The sequence below is a fragment of the Oncorhynchus mykiss genome, chromosome 2 (assembly GCF_057628025.1).
Source record: "Oncorhynchus mykiss isolate SJ-2025 chromosome 2, ASM5762802v1, whole genome shotgun sequence".
In the NCBI taxonomy this organism is placed as follows: Eukaryota; Metazoa; Chordata; class Actinopteri; order Salmoniformes; family Salmonidae; genus Oncorhynchus; species Oncorhynchus mykiss.
Genome location: NC_143023.1, coordinates 61,170,807 through 61,189,959, shown reverse-complemented (window position 1 = coordinate 61,189,959; position 19,153 = coordinate 61,170,807). Strand labels below are relative to the sequence as shown.

Genomic DNA, 19,153 nt, shown 5'->3' with positions numbered 1-19,153 from the left:
CCAGCACAGTTAAAGCCCAGAACAATACATTCATACCTAGAATTAGGTACAGGTGTTCTACTGTATTGACAATATTAATTGTGTTGTCAGTGAATAATGTGATATAGTATGTACAGTATATGTGCAAGGGCGAACCTTGCTATGTTTCAGAGGTTTCAAATGAAACGACCCCACTGACTGATTTTTAATGCAAATGTGTTAAGAACAACTTTATAGAGGCTATAGTTAAAAATAACCTGAAAGTAAAATTGTACATAGAATAAATATTTTCGATGATCATTGCAGGTAATATCCCTGGGAAAATTCCCATTAACGGAATTTTTAAACAGTCACCCAAATCGCTAAGCCCGCCCCTGTACATGTGTATTCCGTATTTCCTTCCTGTTTTATACCCAGCCTCACTCATTTGTCGTTTTCGTTTATTCTAAAGCATCTTTGGGTTTTTAGAAAAGCGCTATAGAAGATCTATGTATTATTATTACTGCTATTACTCACTGTCTCATCTATGTCCTCCCACTCCACCTCAGCCAGGTCCACACTGTTGTAGTTGGGCTTGGGCTTCAGCTTCTTACCATCTTTATACTGTGGGACAGGAGAGGAGAAGATGAGGAAGACAATATGGGGGAAAAGATCAAGAAGAGGACAGATGTGTGTCTGTATGTACAGCTGTCTGCAGGTGTGTGTGTGTTCTGTAAGATGAGAGAATCACTTAGGCCAAATGTGTTTAATGGGCATCTCTGTGACATGGTATCCTGAATCCACCGGCTCCAAATGAAACAAGTAGGCATGTTATTGACCACTTAACCTTGCCACCCAGAATCACATCTCATTGTTGCCTGGGAGGGACAAGCTGAAGCTGAAAAATAAGAAAGGCTTGTTTTCATTACCTGTTGCAAAACAATTTTCTACACAGTAAGGGCTCTATTCAATCCGCATCATGGAAGTTCAGCTTTTAAGCATGATTGAAATTGAAAAGGCAATGTTCTTGCTTTAGTGGAGACAACATTCACGGTAAACGCTCCATATGTCAGCTCAAACGGAAATTACTTTTACATTTCTGTCGTGGAATCTGTAAAGCTGAGCAGAGACCTAAATCACGGATAGTTGAAATCAGTGTTAAATGAATTAGGGTTAAATTGACTCTACTGGGAGTTATTTTAACCCCCGAGAGAGTGATACGCTCCCTGGTGTTGATAGCTGGAGTTCATTGGGATGCAGTACTTTTAACTCCATGTAGAGTGACCAGAGACAGGGAGTTGCATCTATGGAGTTAACCAAAGATGTGGGAGTGGCCTCATTGTCATATTTCTCAGCATGCTCTGTTGCAGGTTGATTTGAACCTGCTGGATATCTCCTGCAATTTGGCTTCCAACAGAGATTGGATATCACATTGCAAACCACCAGAAATATTAAGAAATATAGAGGTAAGGCTTTACACCCTTACAACTCAAATTAAGTAAAGAAATGTACTCTGCTGTAGTTGATTGTTAATTCAAAACAACATAGAAAATAGTCAAGTGGAAGGGAGTTGATTAAAAACACCACCTAAACTAGTAAAATGGCAATTGGAGTGAAATTTAAACAACTTTGAAAGTTGGATATTTACTCAATTTAGTGTTGTTTAATCTCCAAAAATATCAACACCATGACCTGAGGAATTTTAACACAAAATATGGGTGGGACCATATAAACCCCAAAATAGTGCTAAAGCTGCAATACAGTGCATTCGAAAAGTATTCAGACCCTTGACTTTTCCACATTTTGTTACGTTACAGACTTATTTTAAAATGGATTCAACTGTTTTTTCCCTTCATCAATCTACACATAATACCCCATAATGAAACAGAAATACCTTATTTACTTAAATATTCAGACCCTATGCTATAAGACTTGAAATTGAGCTCAGGTGCATCCTGTTTCCACTGATCATCCTTAAGATGTTTTAACAACTTGATTGGAGTCCACATGTGATAAATTCAATTCATTGGACATGATTTGGAAAGGACTATAAAAAGTCCCACAGTTGACAGTGCATGTCAGAGCAAATACCATGCCATGAGGTCAAAGGAATTGTCTGTAGAGCTCCGAGACAGGATTGTGTCGAGGAACAGATCTGTGGAAGGGTGCCATAAAAATTCTGCAGCATTGAAGATCCCCAAGAACACAGTGGCCTCCATCATTCTTAAATGGAAGAAGTGTGGAACCACCAAGACTCTTCCTAGAGCTGAGAAGGGGAGAAGGACCTTGGTCAGGGAGGTGACCAAGGTGACCAAAAACCTGATGGTAACTCTGACAGAGCTCCAGAGTTCCTCTGTGGAGAAGAGAAAAACTTCCAGAAGGACAACCATCTCCGCAGCACTCCACCAATCAGGCCTTGAGGGTAGAGTGGTAAGACAGAAGCCACTCCTCTGTAAAAAAGCACATGACAGCCCTCTTGAAGTTTGACAAAAGGCACCTAAAGGACTCTCAGACCATGGGAAACAAGATTCTCTGTTCTGATGAAACCAAGTTTGAACTCTTTGGCCTGAATGCGAAGCGTCACATCTGGAGGAAACCTGGCACCATACCTACATGAAGCATGGAAGTGGCAGCATCATAGTGTGGGGATGTTTTTCAGCGGCAGGGACCGGGATCAGGATCAAGATCGAGGGAGAGATACAAGGAGCAAAGTACAGAGATATCTTTGATGAAAACCTGCTCCAGAGCACGAGAGCACAGGAGAACAACCCTAATTACACAGCAAAGACAATGCAAATAGCTGTGCAGCGACGCTCCCCTTCCAACCTGACAGAGCTTGAGAGTATCTGCATAGAGGAACGGGAGAAACTCCCAAATATAGATGTGCCAAGCTTGTAGTGTAATACCCAAGAAGACTCAAGGCTGTAATCACTGCCAAAGGTGCCATTAATGTGTATTCTTACGTAAATGTGATATTTCATTTTTTGAAAAAAAAATTGCAAACATTTCTAAAAAACTGTTTTTATGGGGTATTGTGTGTAAAATAATGTAAAACATTTTAGAATAAGGCTGTGATGTAACAAAATGTGTAAATGTCAAGGGGTCTGAATACTTCAAATTAACTGTATGAAACTTTTTGGGTGACCTGACCAAATTTACATGTGTTTTATAGATCTGTCCTCCTCATTGAAAGCAAGTCTAAGAAGCAGTATACATGTTCTATGTGCGCTATTTCTATGCTTCCCGTTCTTAAGTTTAGTTTTGTGTCTTTTACTTTTGGGTTTTGTACACCAGCTTCAAACAGCTGAAAATACAATATGTTTTGCGATTAAAAATATATTTCACAGCAGTTTAGGTGGTATAATGAGTCTCTACACTATACTTGCTTTTTTTGTCACATAAAATGAAATTTGGAGGATGGAGCAGGCAATCAGGAAATGGTGGAGAGATTTCTGCATAGTGCGTCTTTAAATTTGACCCCATAAGAGTTGAATTAACTTTTGTGATTGTACTGTGTGTGGTGTGCAATAATGAATGCGACCCTGCACTGTGACACTCTAGGTGTTGAGCATGAGGCTGTCACAAGACACTTTTTAACCATGTAATGGAATTATTAATGTTCTGATCAACAACCAATCAGTGATTCTTTACAAAACCTGCGACTTGAACACGGAGGGTTCTATTTTAACAAACCTAACACAAAGGCAAATCTTAGTACTGGCAGTAGCACTATAGGTCTGGGGGTGTCAGAAATATTTTTGCTCTTTTCACAGCGGGAATTATGCGCTCAATACCTGGCGGTGGCGCGAAAGGGCTGGGTTTTGATGAAAACATTTATTGGAGGTATGTGAGGGTTTGGCCACTCACTGACCAATCAATGCGTTTCATGGCTTAATAATGCATTCTGTTGTCTCAAGTTCGGTAGGTTATTGACGGAATTTTCATTGTCATCAACTCCAATTCAGCTGGGGGCAGGGAATATTCTCATTGAGTCCATCATACTACAGTTTATTATACTACGGTTTATTAAATAGCATAGGTTACAGTAACGAGTAATAACAATATATAAATATAAAATACTTCCAGTGTTTGCTCAATATGTTTGGAGTGTTGACAGTCAACATAGTTGAAATTTGCTCCAATGAGTATAGGCATGTCGAAGCACTGCACTGCTCCTCAAATAAAAAAGTCCAGGTTCCCATAAATGGTATTGTCCGTGCGAGGCACGTTCTCAATAAGCAAGAAATATCCTAGGCCTACCGTTGATATGGCATTAAATGACTGAATAATTGAAATGTGTTTGGTGGAGTGCATCTTTGTAACCTGACAAGAGGCGCTCTTTGGAAATGGGGATGGATACAAGCCAAATGGGGATGGATACAAGCTAAATGGGGATGGATACAAGCCAAATATAGTGCGCACTGCAGGTAGGCCTATGTGAATTGTGAATAATGCAAAAGCACGAAGGCAAAAGCCTAATTTAGAAACCTTTCATGGTTAGGCTCCTTTGCTAATGCATGGCCAGGACAAGAAATACACCCAACGCATTGCTGTTGAAACAGCTTTCATTATAATAGGGTAAGGGTAGCCTACTGAAAGCTTGTTTTGTTTTTTTTGATCACATGAAAGGGGAAACAAGCAACTGTTACAGGAAAATAACTTAAATGTTTCTAAATAGGGTCACATGCATCAGCTCATCGCTCGTTCCATGATGAGCATATGGACATGTAGCCTACATGAGTGGTTGTATGTACATCCAAAATAATGACAGGAAGCTGGCTTAAATAATGTAAGCCTTCAGATTTAAAGGGGATGTTCGCACACATCTCTGATGCTCCCAAATGTCTAACACAGCTTGGTCGATTGAGATTCGTTTGAAAGCGGACCCTTTATCGATAGACTTGACTACTTGGCGAATGCATTGGGCAGGACTAAAACAGGAGGGGAGGCTGTGCTTGGTTTTGAATCAATTAAAACTAATTGGGGAAAAAACATTTTTGATGTTTCTAAATACAAGCTTAATGGGTACAGAAAGCACATCTCTATTGTTCCATGCACATATGGGCAGTGTGTATCATGTCTGGATAGGCTGTGCTTCCTCTGTCAAAATCTATGCCATAACCAGTCATGTAACCGCTAAGACCAGGTATTGGTTGGTTCACCAGCACAACCTGACATTGGTAATTTGGTGCACGTTTCATAGCGACACACATCAGATATTGCCACTCCTCCCACCTCAGCGCAAGAGAGCTCCTACAAGACAGGTCAATTACCAATCCTGGCACAAGTGATCGGAAATAGCCCAGCGCCAGAGGAAATTGCCAAGGAGCGTGCGTTTGACTCTTGCACTGGCTTAGCGCCAGCTGAAAATAAAGCCCTGAGATTGTTGTGAGGTTGAACTGTTTGGACGGTTTGAGCAGGTCCATTGACCATGATGATTGATGGAGCTGGGAAGAGCACGGACCGATCTGGGACCAGGCTGAGCTGAACATTTCCTTTGAGCAGACATGGATTGATAAGAATTGTGGTTGAATGTGTTTTAGTTCATCAATCACTGTTGAATGACCTCCCACCAAAGGGCTGCATACATGGAGTAAGTCGTAGAAGATACATCTGCTGAGTCTGAGGACTGGAGACACTTCAACAACGCTCAACAGTACTGCATACTCTTTCTACATCTTTTCTTTTCTGGCACATCGTTGAAGGGAAAACCTTTTTCTTTCTGATTCTTTTCATTCTACTTCTCCTCACTCGGGCGATAAACAGCTGCCTACTCATTGGATTGATGAGACTTAAAGAGTGCTTCTGGCAGCCGTCCTACACCTTAATATGTTGGCTTTATTACAGCATTATTACAGCATTATTACAGCATTACCTGTTTGTACGCTCTTCTGTTCCAACGTACTATGATTTTTGGGGGCTCCCAGCTAGTAACAGTGGATCTGGGCCGATTCCGGCTGAGAGTCGGGGGGCACTCGGCTGAGAGTCAGACTCGGCCGACGTCATGTGGCCCCGAGTCTGGGCCGCCTTTGTCAGTATTACTTATGGCTAGGATGCGGGGATTGAGTTTGGGACGATTCCGGTGAAAGTTATCTGGCCCAAGTGTATTACTTGGGGCTCGGACCAATGGGGCTACTCCCAGGCAAATGATTACATGGGCTGTTTTATATAATTAACATTTCATAATTTATTGATCAAAAAATACAATTAACATTTAAATGAAGTCCTGTGTAGTATTTAAGTATTTTGATACATTGTGCAAGGCAATTGATAAGCATTACAAACTTTCTGGATGGAGCCTCCCGAGTGGCTTAGCGGTCTAAGACACTGCATCGCAGTGCGTTGTTACATACAACTGCGTTGTTACATATGCTGGTTGTTACTTATGCTGGTTGTTACATATGCTCCCGGCCGCACCCGCCCGGGAGACCCATGAGCCGACGCAGCATTGGCCCAGTGTCGTCTGAGTTAGGGGATGTCCTTGTCCTTGTCCTTGTCCCATAGCGCTGTAGCGCTGTAGCAACTCCTGTAGCGGGCCAGGCCCATGCACGCTGACATGGTCATCAGGTGTATAGTGCTTCCTCTGACACAAAATGTTTTTTTGTGGATGGGTATAATTTGTATGTATGAAATGTATAATAATATATAAAATGACTAAATCGGGTAATTTTGTATACATTTATTGAAATTTACATCGGGCCACTTCTGGGGGGATTCTGGTAAGATGCCGGCAAAGTCGTCTGAATTCCAGTAGACGGAAATGGCCCGATGCACTTGGGCCGATTCTGGGCAGTCATTCATTTTGATTCTGGGCCGAGTCCGACACCCGTTCCCTGGTTCAATCAGTTCCCGGCTCCCCGGAAGAGGGACGCTTCTGGGCCGATTCCTCATTGCTAGTTCGGGTGGTACAAGGCAAATTTTGTTTTTATGGTTATTGTGTTTTTGAGCTCTTAGATGACTCTGGAGCTCATGGCGATAGAAAGATATGTGTTTATTTGCAACAACATCCACTACCAGAGCATCATCCCTCCCAGGCGTGTTTGCGTCTTGCTTTGTGGTTAATCTATAACCTTAACCACTCGGAATTAATACCTAAACTTAACCATTTGAGTTGTTTCTGTTTTAACCCTCTAAACATGCGAAATTAACCCTGTAACCATGCAGAATGAATGTGTCAAAAATATATATTTATCTATAATACGTCAAATTATGAGATCTTGTTGGGTAATCACCCAGTCCAGCTCAACCCGAGACAAGGTGCATTTAACAGAGCCACTGCAGGGCTTCTCTATGAGCCTAGAATTAACATTCAGAAGTCACTCTTATCCAGAGCAACTAAGGTTAAGTGCCTTGCTCAAGGACACATCAACAGATTTTTCACCTAGTCAGCTTGGGGATTTGAATCAGCAATTCTTTTGGTTAGTGGCCCAACGCTCTTAACCGCTAGGCAACCTGCCACCCTAGAATTGTAGGTGCATCTATGAACTTGGTTCCTGCATAAAAGCTACAGTTCCACGTCCCTCCAAGTATCATTATGACTCTTTTAATCATCATCCTCTGCTACAGTGACCCAAACCCAGCTCAGTTAATCCCTACCATTGTGTCGCTGAGTTGTCATTCCCTGTCACGATGGCTCAGTTGTCATAATGCTTCAGTAAATGTACATTATCCCAGAGGTGTTGGAAAACACAATGTAAGTAGTCTAATGTATGTCCCTCTAACTGCCCTGAATACCTCTGCTGATCCTACAGCTATTGTATGCAGTAATCAGTCCGCTTTGTGCAGCTCACCCTGCACTAACATCAATAACATGTGCATGTCTACTTCTGCTAATCTTCCCAGTAAAGCAATGAAAACAATTAAGCATCCCAGAAAAGTGCTAAGAAATAGCCCGAGTTAACATATATAGCTTAAGAAACAAGGTTCATAAAATCAAAAACTTGCTAGTAACAGACTACATTCATATTCTGACAATCTCTGAAACTCACTTAGATCATAGATTTTATGATACAGTGGTAGCAATACATGGTTAAAACATCTATAGAAAGACAGAAATGCCAAAGGCATTTTCTTGTCTATGTTGAATACATCATTTAAGTTGGCTAACCTGGAGTCAGTGAGATGAGATTGGAGATGTTGGTTAGGCTGCCTTGTCCGATAAAAAACACTCACAAAATTTGAGTTTGCTATTCACAAGAAGCATTGCCTGATGTGAATCACGCCTCGAACAAAATAGATCTCAGAAGACCTAAGATTAAGAATTGATTACTTGCATAAAGCTGGAAAGGGTTACAAAATTATCTCTAAAAGCATTGATGTTCATCAGTCCATGGTTAGACAAATTGTCTACAAATGGAGAAAGTTCAGCACTGTTGCTACTCTCCCTAGGAGTGGCCGTCCTGCAAAGATGACTGCAAGAGCACAGCGCAGAATGCTCAATGAGGTTAAGAAGAATCCTAGAGTGTTAGCTGAAGACTTAAAGAAATCTCTGGAACATCCTAACATCTCTGTTGACGAGTCTACGATATTTAAAACACTAAACAAGAATGGTGTTCATGGGAGGACACCACGGAAGAAGCCCCTGCTGTCCAAAAATAAACATGTCTGAAGTTTGCATAAGTGCACCTGGATGTTCCACAGTGCTACTGGCAAAATATTCTGTGGACAGATGAAACTACAGTTGAGTTGTTTGGATGGGACACGCAATACTATATGTGGAGAAAAAAAGGCACAGCACACCAACATCTCAACCTTATCCCAACTGTAAAGTATAGTGGAGGGAGCATCATGGTTTGGGGGTGCTTTGCTGCCTCAGAGCATGGACAGCTTGCTATCATCGATGGAAAAATGAATTGCCAAGTTTATGAAGACATTTTGCAGGAGAATGTTAAGCTATCTGTCCTCCAATTGAAGCTCAACAGAAGTTGGGTGATGCAACAAGACAATGACCTAAAACACCGAAGTAAATCAACAACAGAATGGCTTCAACAGAAGAAAATACGCCTTCTGTGGTGGCCCAGTCAGAGTCCTGACTTCAACCCTATTGAGATACTGTGGCATGACCTCAAGAGAGTGGTTCACACCAGACATCCCAAGAATATTGCTGAATTGAAACAGTTTTTTAAAGAGGAATGGTCCAAAATTCCTCTTGATCGTTGTGTAGGTCTGATCCAGAAACTCCAGAAACTGCAGACTGTTTGTCTATTGTTGTGACCTAGATGAAGATCAGATCCAATTTGATGACCAATTTATGCAGACATCCAGGTATTTCAAAAGGGTTCACATCATTTTTCTTGCCACTGTAGTAGCCATATATAGGAAAACTAAAGTTCCAAAGGCTGGGCCTAATATGGTGTATAAGAGGTCATACAATACGTTTTCTAGTGATTCCTATGTTGTTGATGTAAAGAATATTTGTTGATATGTGGTGTGTTATGAGAAGCAACCAGATACTTCACTTGACACGTTTATGAAATTGCTTATACCAGTTACTAATAAGCATGCACCCATTAATAAAATTACTGTAACAAACTATACTATGAAACAAAGAGAGATTAATTGAAGAAAGATAGTAAAAAGCTTTGGAGAACCGAAAATGAAATTTTGGGCAAAAAGGCAAACTCAGCTCCACCATTCATTGAATCAGATGGCTCATTCATCACAAAACCCACTGATATTGGCAATTACTTTAATGATTGTTCATTGGCAAGATTAGCAAACGTAGGCAAGACATGACAGCAACAAACATTGACACTACACATCCAAGTATAACTGATCAAATTATGAAAGACGAGCAGATTCATTTTGAATTACGTAAAGTGAGTGTTGAAGAAGTGAAAAAACGATTGTTGTCTATCAACAATGACAATCAAACAATGACAATCTCGTGCCCGTATTTAGCCTTAGATGGAGTTTACCACCCGCTTTGGGCTGCATTCCCAGGCAACCCGACTCCGAGAAGACCGGAACCCGGCGCGACGGGGGCCGTTACCGGCCTCACACCGTCCACGGGCTGAGCCTCAATCAGAAGGACTCAAGCCCCCGATCGACACCAGGCAAAGCGGTCTTCTATATGCCACATTTCCCGTGCCCGCCGGACGGACAGGGATTTGGCGCTGGGCTCTTCCCTCTTCACTCGCCGCTACTGAGGGAATCCTGGTTAGTTTCTTTTCCTCCGCTTAGTAATATGCTTAAATTCAGCGGGTTGTCTCGTCTGATCTGAGGTCGTAGTCAAAGTGAATGGAGTGTGGCCGGGTGCCCAGGCTCACCTTCTCAATCCGGTTCAGGTTGGCGGTCGGAGCTCCGCGGCCCAAACCTAACCCCGAGCGTCTGACAACTTTGGATGGAAAATTACTGAGAATAATAGAGGACGATATGGCCAATCCTATTTTCCATATGTTCAATCTAAGCCTACTAGAAAGTGTGTCCGCTCAGGCTTGGAGGGAAGCAAAAGTAATTCCGCTACCCAAGAATAGTAAAGCTCCCTTTACTGGCTCAAATAGCCGACCAATCAACCTGTTACCAGCCCTTAGTAAACTTTTGGAAAAAATTGTGTTTGACCAGATACAATGCTATTTTACTGTAAACAAATTGACAACAGACATTCAGCACACGTATAGGGAAGGACATTCAACAAGCACAGCACTTACACAAATGACTGATAAGTGGCTGAGATAAATTGATGATAAAAAGATTGTGGGAGCTGTTTTGTTAGACTTCAGTGTGGCTTTTGACATTATCAATCATAGTCTGCTAATGGAAAAATGTATGTGTTATGTCTTTACACCCCCTGCTATATTGTGGATAAAGAGTTTCCTGTCTAACAGAATACAAAGGGTGTTCTTTAATGGAAGGCTCTCCAACATAATCCAGGTAGAATCAGGAATTCCTCAGGGCAGCTGTCTAGGCCCCTTACCTTTTTCAATCTTTACTAATGACATGCCACTGGCCTTCAGTAAAGCTAGTGTGGCTACGTATGTGGATGACTCAATACTATATACATCAGCTACTACAGCGAGTGAAATCACCGCTTAACCACCACTTAACAAAGAGCTGCAGTTAGTTTCAGAATGGGTGGCAGGGAATAAGTTAGTCCTAAATATTTCAAAAATAAAAGCACTAAAAGCATTGATTCAGGGACAAATCATTTACTAAACCATAAAGCTCAACTAAATCGTGTAATAAATCATGTGAAAATTGAGTAAGTTGAGGTGACTAAACTGCTTGTAGTAACCCTGGATTGTGAAATGTCATGGTCAAAACATGTTGATACAACAGTAGCTAAGATGGGAAGAAGTCTGTCAATAATAGAGTGATTCTCTGCCTTTTTAACAACAATTTCAACAAGGCAGGTCCTACAGGCTCTAGTTTTGACGCACCTGGACTACTGTTCAGTCATGTGGTCAGGTGCCACAAAGAAGGACCTCGGAAAATTACAATTGGCTTTGAACAGTGCAGCACGGCTGTCCCTTAAATGTACACGGAGAACTAACAATAATATGCATGCAAATCTCTCATGGTTCAAAGTGGAGGGGAGATTGACTTCATCATTACTTGTTTTTGTAAGAAGTGTTGACATGCTCAATTCACCAAGGTTCCTCTTAAGGATCGGACCCTTTTTTTCATATTGACATACCCAAATGACATACCCAAATCTAACTGCCTATGCATATTCTTGATATCATTTGAAAGGAAACACTTTGACGTTTGTGAAAATGTGAAATTTATGTAGGAGAATATAACACATTAGATCTGGTAAAAGATAAAACAAAGAAAAAACATGTGTTTATTTAAAAAATGTGTTCCATCGTCTTTGAAAGCCCAAAATGTAATATTCCAGGTTTAGCGCATATTCAGAATTTGGCCACTAGATGGCAGCAGTGTATGTGCAAAGTTATAGACTGATTCAATGAACCATTGAGTTTCTGTTCAAAATGTTGTATCAAGACTGCCCAAATGTACCAAATTTGGTTTATTAATACATTTTCAAGTTCATAACTGTGCACTCTCCTCAAACAATAGCATGGTATTATTTCACTGTAGTAGCTACCGTGTATCCTGTGTACTCTCCACAACCTCGCATACCAGGTGAACCAGGGCACCCACACTACAAGAGCAAACTGTGTCATTTCCCTTTCCATCAATCAGCAAGGGAGTATCCTGCATGTCACAATGATGGTGTTGCTCATGGTGGCACCGTTCATCAACTCTATTGTCAACATGATCTGTAACCAAGAGTTCTGTGTAAAACAATGGAGACAGGTGGAGAGAGAGTGTTCAGGAGGAGGATGAGGAGGGTTTAGGAGTTACATCTTATACACTTATATCATAATACAGATATAAGTGTTTATGTGAGTGCTATGTTCCACTGGATATGTTTGGGAAAAACATCCTATATGTGCTTTTAATAAGGTTGCATGTTTGAAGTGTGTGCTCATGTGCTCATGTGAATGCTATTGGCCACTGTATGTTTCAGGATGTTGCGGAGTTGACTCTCTCGCATTATACTGCTCAATGATGTGTCTTTCCTTTCCCATTGTGATTTATCTTTTTCCCCTGCTTTCGTTCTGTGTCTCTGAATTCTACAACATCAAATCGATATTATCTATATTAAAAATGGGAAAAAAGCAACCGTGTAAAAGTTTGTGAAAATTGTTAAACATAATAGACCCACTATCACTCTCAGGTAGCCTGAAACAAGTACTTGAAGGATTTGATTTGAGCCCAGGTTAGAGTTGTAGTAGTTTTTACTGTGGTAGCAGTACTGGTGACTGCAGTCATGTCTATAGTCGTAGATATAGGGACTGTAGTAGTATTAGTAGTGACTGTAATACTATGGTAGTGACTATAGTCAGAAACAAGCACAAGCTCTACAGCAGCTGAACTCACAAGAGGTCGCAGGTCAGGGTGTGCCAGGATGTAACCGTTGTTGGTGATGAGGAAGGCGTAACCATGTGGACCCAGCCTATATCTGGGAGCCAGCTTCATGACCTCCAGCAGGGGGATGTCAGAACCCACCACACCCAGCAGAATCCCATGGGACAGCTGGAGGAGAAAGGGGGAGAGATGGGTTTATAACACTCATAATGCCAACAACTACTGCAAAGTGTCACTGCAACACTGCTGTATGGTACACACAGAGAGCTGCTTAATCTGGTTCAAACATGTAAAACATACATTTTATAGCTGTACTTTACAACAGTTGTGACCTTGTCCCCAGGCTATTGGGGAACAAGTGTCTGGTGCATGAGACTACAATGACAAATTCTACTGTTGTTACTTTGATTACCACCATGCCTACGTTTAAAATACATTTGAATTCTAGCAAAAGTTTTTAGTCCACTGACCGTCTCTTTCTTCTTGCTGAAGACAGGCATTGCCACGGAGGTCATGAGAAGTAAACTTTGAGCCTTTGTGGCAAAGAGCTGAAGGAGAAATGGCAACATTAAGGATCTTTTGTTAATCCTAAACCAAATCAAAGAGCTGCTGGTTCTGGTACTACTACTACATGTTCACTACTAATACCTGCAATAACAAATCGCTGCACTAGAGGGTGCCATATCGTTGCAGTTGTAGGTGGCCTATCTTAAGCTTGGGAGAATGCATTCAATATTACCACAAAGACTGCACTGCAAGAGCTTCACTATTAGACAAGCTTTATTTCCCACAGTGGCTGGTCTCTTTTACCTCCTTTGTATTGGGCAGCTGTCAGTGTGAGTGAGTGAGTGTCAGGTCCGGTGAAAGAGGTGCGGTGAGATGAGAGAATGAGCGCAGTAGCAGGACAGAAGGCACACATAGGGAGGACTCATGAACAACACAGTTACACAGAATGAATAAACGAATGTACTGTAACTGGCAGCACCCATGAGAATACAGCAGACAGTTGACTTTCAAACAGGACAATGTGAGGTGACAATCATGAGGTTAAATCAAATGCAACAACAATGCTTTGCCTTTGAAGCACAAAAAGTGCAGTTCTGTGGGAAATACAGTAGTTATTAGGCAAAGCACACTGGGTAAGTACAGCTGCCGTACTCACCACAGAGTCCATGTAGGCCTCCGTCCAGATGATGTCATGATTGTGATTGATGACCATTGGTCGACTCAAGACATGAAGGTACTCCATGACATTCTCCTGTACGTCAGCCAGAGTGGAGATGTGTGTGTAGTAACCCTTATTGTTGCAGGCTATCCACTTGGTGTTGTCTGCAAAGGTCATCTCTCTGCCTATAAGGTAAGTGAAGAGCCGCACCTGAAAGAGACAGTTTTGGAGACTGATATCCAATTCAGTAAGTTCATTGAGTAAATAATGAACAGGTTACATTGTAAAGGCGGTTAGAGTAATGTCCTCTATTATAGATCTAGATTTTCTGGGTCAGTAGGGAAATAGAGAAGTAGAGTACTGCAAATAGGTATTTCTGTAGGTCAAGTTGGTGTGTAGTTATTCATATAGAGTAAATAGTAGTTTTGCCCTACAGTACCCTGCGATCAGGCCAGTTGAACTCTTCAAACACGTCCTTGAAGTCCTCCATGGCTCCATCTGTGATCAGCATGATGGCCTGGTTGCACAGGCTGCCTTGGCCCTTGGTCGCTGCCTGGGAGGAAGCACCACACAGAGGAAGAACTGATACTGGGCCAATAGCATTTGTGTGGAAGTATGTTTGTGTGGGGGGTTGTTATGTATGTGATTGTGTGTGTGTGTTTGTGTGTGTGTGTGTGCTGGAGGCAAACCTCGTTCAAGATTTTGAACGATTCCTTCATGGCCTTCGCAACTTTACCCTCTCCCTTCACATGCAGGTCGTCCACCAGCACCTTAAAATGCTGGATAGTGAAAGAGAGAGAGAGAGAGAGAGAGAGAGAGAGAGAGAGAGAGAGAGAGAGAGAGAGAGAGAGAGAGAGAGTCAGCACTTTTTATGGTGAGAATGCAACGTGAAGTACAGACAATTATCAATCAATCAAATTGATTTATTAAGCACTTCTTACATCAGCTGAACATCAGCTGATGTCACAAAGTGTTGACAGAAACCCAGCCTAAAACCCCAAACAGAAAGCAATACAGGCGTAGAAGCACGGTGGCTAGGAAAAACTCCCTAGAAAGGCCAGAACCTAGGAAGAAACCTAGAGAGGAACCATGATATGAGGGGTGGCCAGTCCTCTTCTGACTGTGCAGGGTGGAGATTATAACAGAACATGGCCAAGATGTTCAAATGTTCATAGATGACTAGCAGGGTCAAATAATAATTATCAATTATGCAGCACAGCACAACACAGGACAGGACAAGACAGCACAGAGAAAGACAGGACGAGACAGGACATTGTAAGGTCAAATAAACCAGTCCAGTTGACTGTATACCAAGGGAGTTTTTTTTATGGCCAATATGACCTGTTTGCTGTCTCTGGTTGCTGGCTATTAATCACTCTGTGACAATTTTATTAAATACACTAGTCCAATGGTTTTTGATCCATTGATTGATTAACGAAAAATTATAATGCAAATAAGGAAATGTGTATTACTGTACATTTGTTTACTTAACACACCTGGTAACTACACAGGCATGATTAACCTTAACAAGAGAGAGTAATTCGTCTAGGTCCTAAGGGTAACCATAGTGCGTACCTCATTCCTGAGGTCATACCCATTAACGTGCCAGAGGCTTCCAAAATGTTCCTGAGAAGATCTGGTTGTAGGATGTAGGAGCACATTTAAAACCCAGAAAAACATGAAAAGTGTTTAAAGTGTCTGCCCATAAAACGATCAGCCCCAAGCGCAAAGTCAACGGGCCTGTCTGCCTGTCTGCCTGCCTGTCTGCCTGTCTGCCTGCCCCACTGCCTGCCCCACTGCCTGCCCAGCCTTCACTCATTTTACTATACGTTTATTGCTATGGTACAGTATATGGGCAGAGAGTGATTGATTGACAGATTAAATATAACTTTTTTAGGAGGTTCTACCACTCACACATTGCACTACCTACGCACAAATCCTGCAAGCTAAAATCGCATGGAGTGATTTATCAATACATTTTATGCACACAGTACATTATAATTCTGTATCCTATCTAATTGTGTGTTCTGCATACAGAATATACCGTGTATATATATATATATATATATATATATATATATTATCTACAGTAGGCTGATGGTTGTTGTGAGTGACAGCTGACCTGGAATGCTCTCTGGTCCACACTGGTCTGATGCAAGAAGTAGGACCTAGGCCAAGAGGTGGAGCCAACTATGCCACACCTAGCCCAGAAGCATGCCTGGCAGCCAAGGGGGACACTCACTCTTCTCCCTCCATAGGGGTGTAATGTCATAATGGAACACTTTGAGTTGCTAGAGCCCTGCTGAGAGGTAAGGGCTCCGTGGCTTAGGTCCACAGTTTACCTGATGCAGATAAGGGACTTACCTCACGGTTGTCCAAATCAGCCTGCACCAGAGTGCCTTGGAAGCAGGGCTCTACGTAGCGCACGTAGTCAGTGTACTGTGAGGAGAAAAGATGACAAGGCAGGGTTGGCGTTAGCACCGGTCTTGTCAAGTCAGCCTGTAGTCCTGGCAACAGTGTGCTGTAACAGTGATGCAATGCAACAGTATTGTGCTATAAAGGGTAACGTGTATAGGTGTGATGGTGCAATGGTGTTGTCTTGGTCAAACAAAGATCAACTGAGGATGGGGGTGAATCTTTCACATTTCAATCCACCGAAATCAGAAGACACTGTTTGAGAGTGCATGGCCATTGGTGCTGAGTGGAGGGTTGACTCACAGCAATGACGTTGACAAAGTCGTTCTCCCCCAGCGTGTCCAGGATGGTGTTGATGGTGTGTTTGGCAATGGTCATCTTCAAGCCTTTCATACTGCCACTGATGTCCACCACAATGATAATGTCCTTTGGTGAGGTGGCAGCCTGAATATACCTGGGGGACAGGGGGAGAGAAACAGGACTGTAACTCTATGGTGTATGAGAGGGTTCTACCACCGCTACAGATTTTGTGGTACAGGGAGTGGGCTCGATCTCTCTTTTACACTGCTTCATGAAAATACTCTCCCCATAAAATTCACAACCCGTTACATAACAACTGACAATTAAATATAAAGCTAGGCCTGCAGTATAGGCACTGTATAACATCGCAACCACAGTATCTGAAAACCAGGGGCAGCTCAGGTCCCAGGACACCTTTCAACTGAGAGGAAAGATAGGGAGGGCAGCCATATGCTACCTAAAACCTATCAGGGTCATTCCACAACATGTGAGCCCTTTGATGTTTTCAGTAGAAGTTGTGAATCGATATATAATTCCGAAGTCTGTTCGAGTCGACTGACGCACCGGTGTGTCAATCTAAATGACACAGCAAAAGAATCCCCATCAAAATCCATCTTTTTTTTTTTGCGTTGGATGCGTCTCAATCCACGCACTTCCCCATCTGTGGTGAAAGCTGGCAGTTAGAGCGGTGTTTTTCAGACCATGGAGACATCCCAAAAACTCAATGGAAAAGGGAAGACTCTCACGAGCATGACGGTGTTCTTTTGCGGTACCGTCAATGTGCCATCTTCTGTTTGGTACTGTAGCTTCCGAACCTTTTGGGCTGCAAACTAATGGGATCCCACTGTGGAAAGGGGAGATTCTCACGAATACGATGGTGTTCTCTGTTTTGCTCTACATCCCCTACAGGAGATGTCTGAAGGTAACTGGTATTGGTAAAAAAAACAAAAAAACAGGAAGTAGGAAGGTAGTTTTGTGCTTACCCAGAAAAAGGGGTTAAATATGTGTAGTATGTACATCTCCTAGATTTAGGACAGACACTTCAAAGCCTTTTTTGACTGTCCATTTTGCTATTTATGAATGTGCTATTCAATGTGTTTCTATGGGTTTTTAGTAGTAAAGGTCAAAATCAATATTTTATCAAAAATAAACTGTATGTATAATTTTTATGCCTAAAGGGGTCCTAAAATTCTTAATTAATTAGCTATATGATCCATAGTATGACCATCTTACAAAAATATCATGTCAACTTAGCCCCCCCTCCCCCAACCTCTTAGACTCTAAATAATTAATGGAAGTGCCCTTTAACATAGACCACATGGGCAGCCCAATTATTTTGACCAATCACATCAGATCTTTTCACATCAGCTCTATTTCAGAGCTGATGTTTTCATCACATTGGGAGGATTTTATTAGGATCCCCATTAGCCGATGCCAATGGATTCCGAACACATACCGAAAAAGATATTACAGACAAAATACCAATTAGTGAACAAAATATCAGAATTGGGCTGGTTGTCAAAACGCAGCCATGGAGAATTCAATAAATCTTATATTTTTATATAAATAAAGATTTGCTTAAGTGCCAAAATGCAGCATTTTGACATGTCCTTCCGTGCACCCTCTGTGACTTTTAGGAAGTTTTCAACCCATTTGATCCCAACATTTCTCCAAGTTTTTACCATCATTGTAATGATGTATGAGCTCCAAAAGTATTTGGACAGTGACACGTTTTGTTGTATTGTCTCTGTACTCCAGTACTTTAGGTTTGAAATGATAAAATGACTATGAGGTTAATGTTCAGACTGTCAGCTTTAAATTGAAGGTATTTTCATCCATATCGGGTTAACTGTTTAGAAATAACAGCACTTTTTGTTCATAGTCTCCCCATTTTAGGGGACCAAAAGTATTGGGACAAATTCACTTACAGTGGTTCCTCCTTTAAAAGTTTTGCCTTTATATATACAGTGCCTTCAGAAAGTATTCAGACCCCTTAACTTTTTCCACATTTTGTTATGTTACAGCCTTATTCTAAAATTGACTACATACATTTTTCCCTCATCAAGCTACACACAATACCCCATTATGACAAAGCAGACCCTTTGCTATGACACTTGAAAAAGAGCTCAGGTGCATCCTGTTTTCATTGACCATCCTTGAGATGTTTTTACAACTTGATTGGAGTCCATCTGTGGTAAATTCTGTTTACCACAGGTCTAGGAGACCCCAAGGCCCAACAGAAGTGATAGGGGACTAATGCTTGCCTCTGCTTGAGACAGTAAATCAATATACATGTACAATAATCCAATAATACATGGCCAAATCCCAGGACCTACCACATTAGAGCAATACATCCATGGCACTATATACTCTCTTTCCTCTGGCTAAGTAAAGTAAGGTAGTATGAATGCTGTAGTGAAGTCAAACTCAATTTAAAAA

The 19,153-nt window shown here is 41.7% G+C and overlaps 1 protein-coding gene across 3 annotated transcripts in view; it reads right to left on the bottom strand.

The window, feature by feature from the left end:
- Window positions 1–19,153, bottom strand: part of LOC110493150 (voltage-dependent calcium channel subunit alpha-2/delta-4) — a 96,872-nt gene that overhangs the window by 55,527 nt on the left and 22,192 nt on the right. For all 3 annotated transcript variants that reach the window (XR_016487562.1, XM_021567396.3, XM_036952286.2), the window contains exons 8-15: window positions 16,718–16,868; window positions 16,364–16,438; window positions 14,689–14,778; window positions 14,439–14,552; window positions 13,997–14,209; window positions 13,305–13,382; window positions 12,847–13,002; window positions 496–582 (exon numbers count right to left, since the gene is read on the bottom strand). Coding sequence is in view for 2 of the 3 variants with exons in the window: in XM_021567396.3 (XP_021423071.3) it covers window positions 496–582; window positions 12,847–13,002; window positions 13,305–13,382; window positions 13,997–14,209; window positions 14,439–14,552; window positions 14,689–14,778; window positions 16,364–16,438; window positions 16,718–16,868 (964 nt within the window). In the remaining variant the exon portion in view is untranslated. The remainder of the gene's footprint in view (window positions 1–495; window positions 583–12,846; window positions 13,003–13,304; window positions 13,383–13,996; window positions 14,210–14,438; window positions 14,553–14,688; window positions 14,779–16,363; window positions 16,439–16,717; window positions 16,869–19,153) is intronic.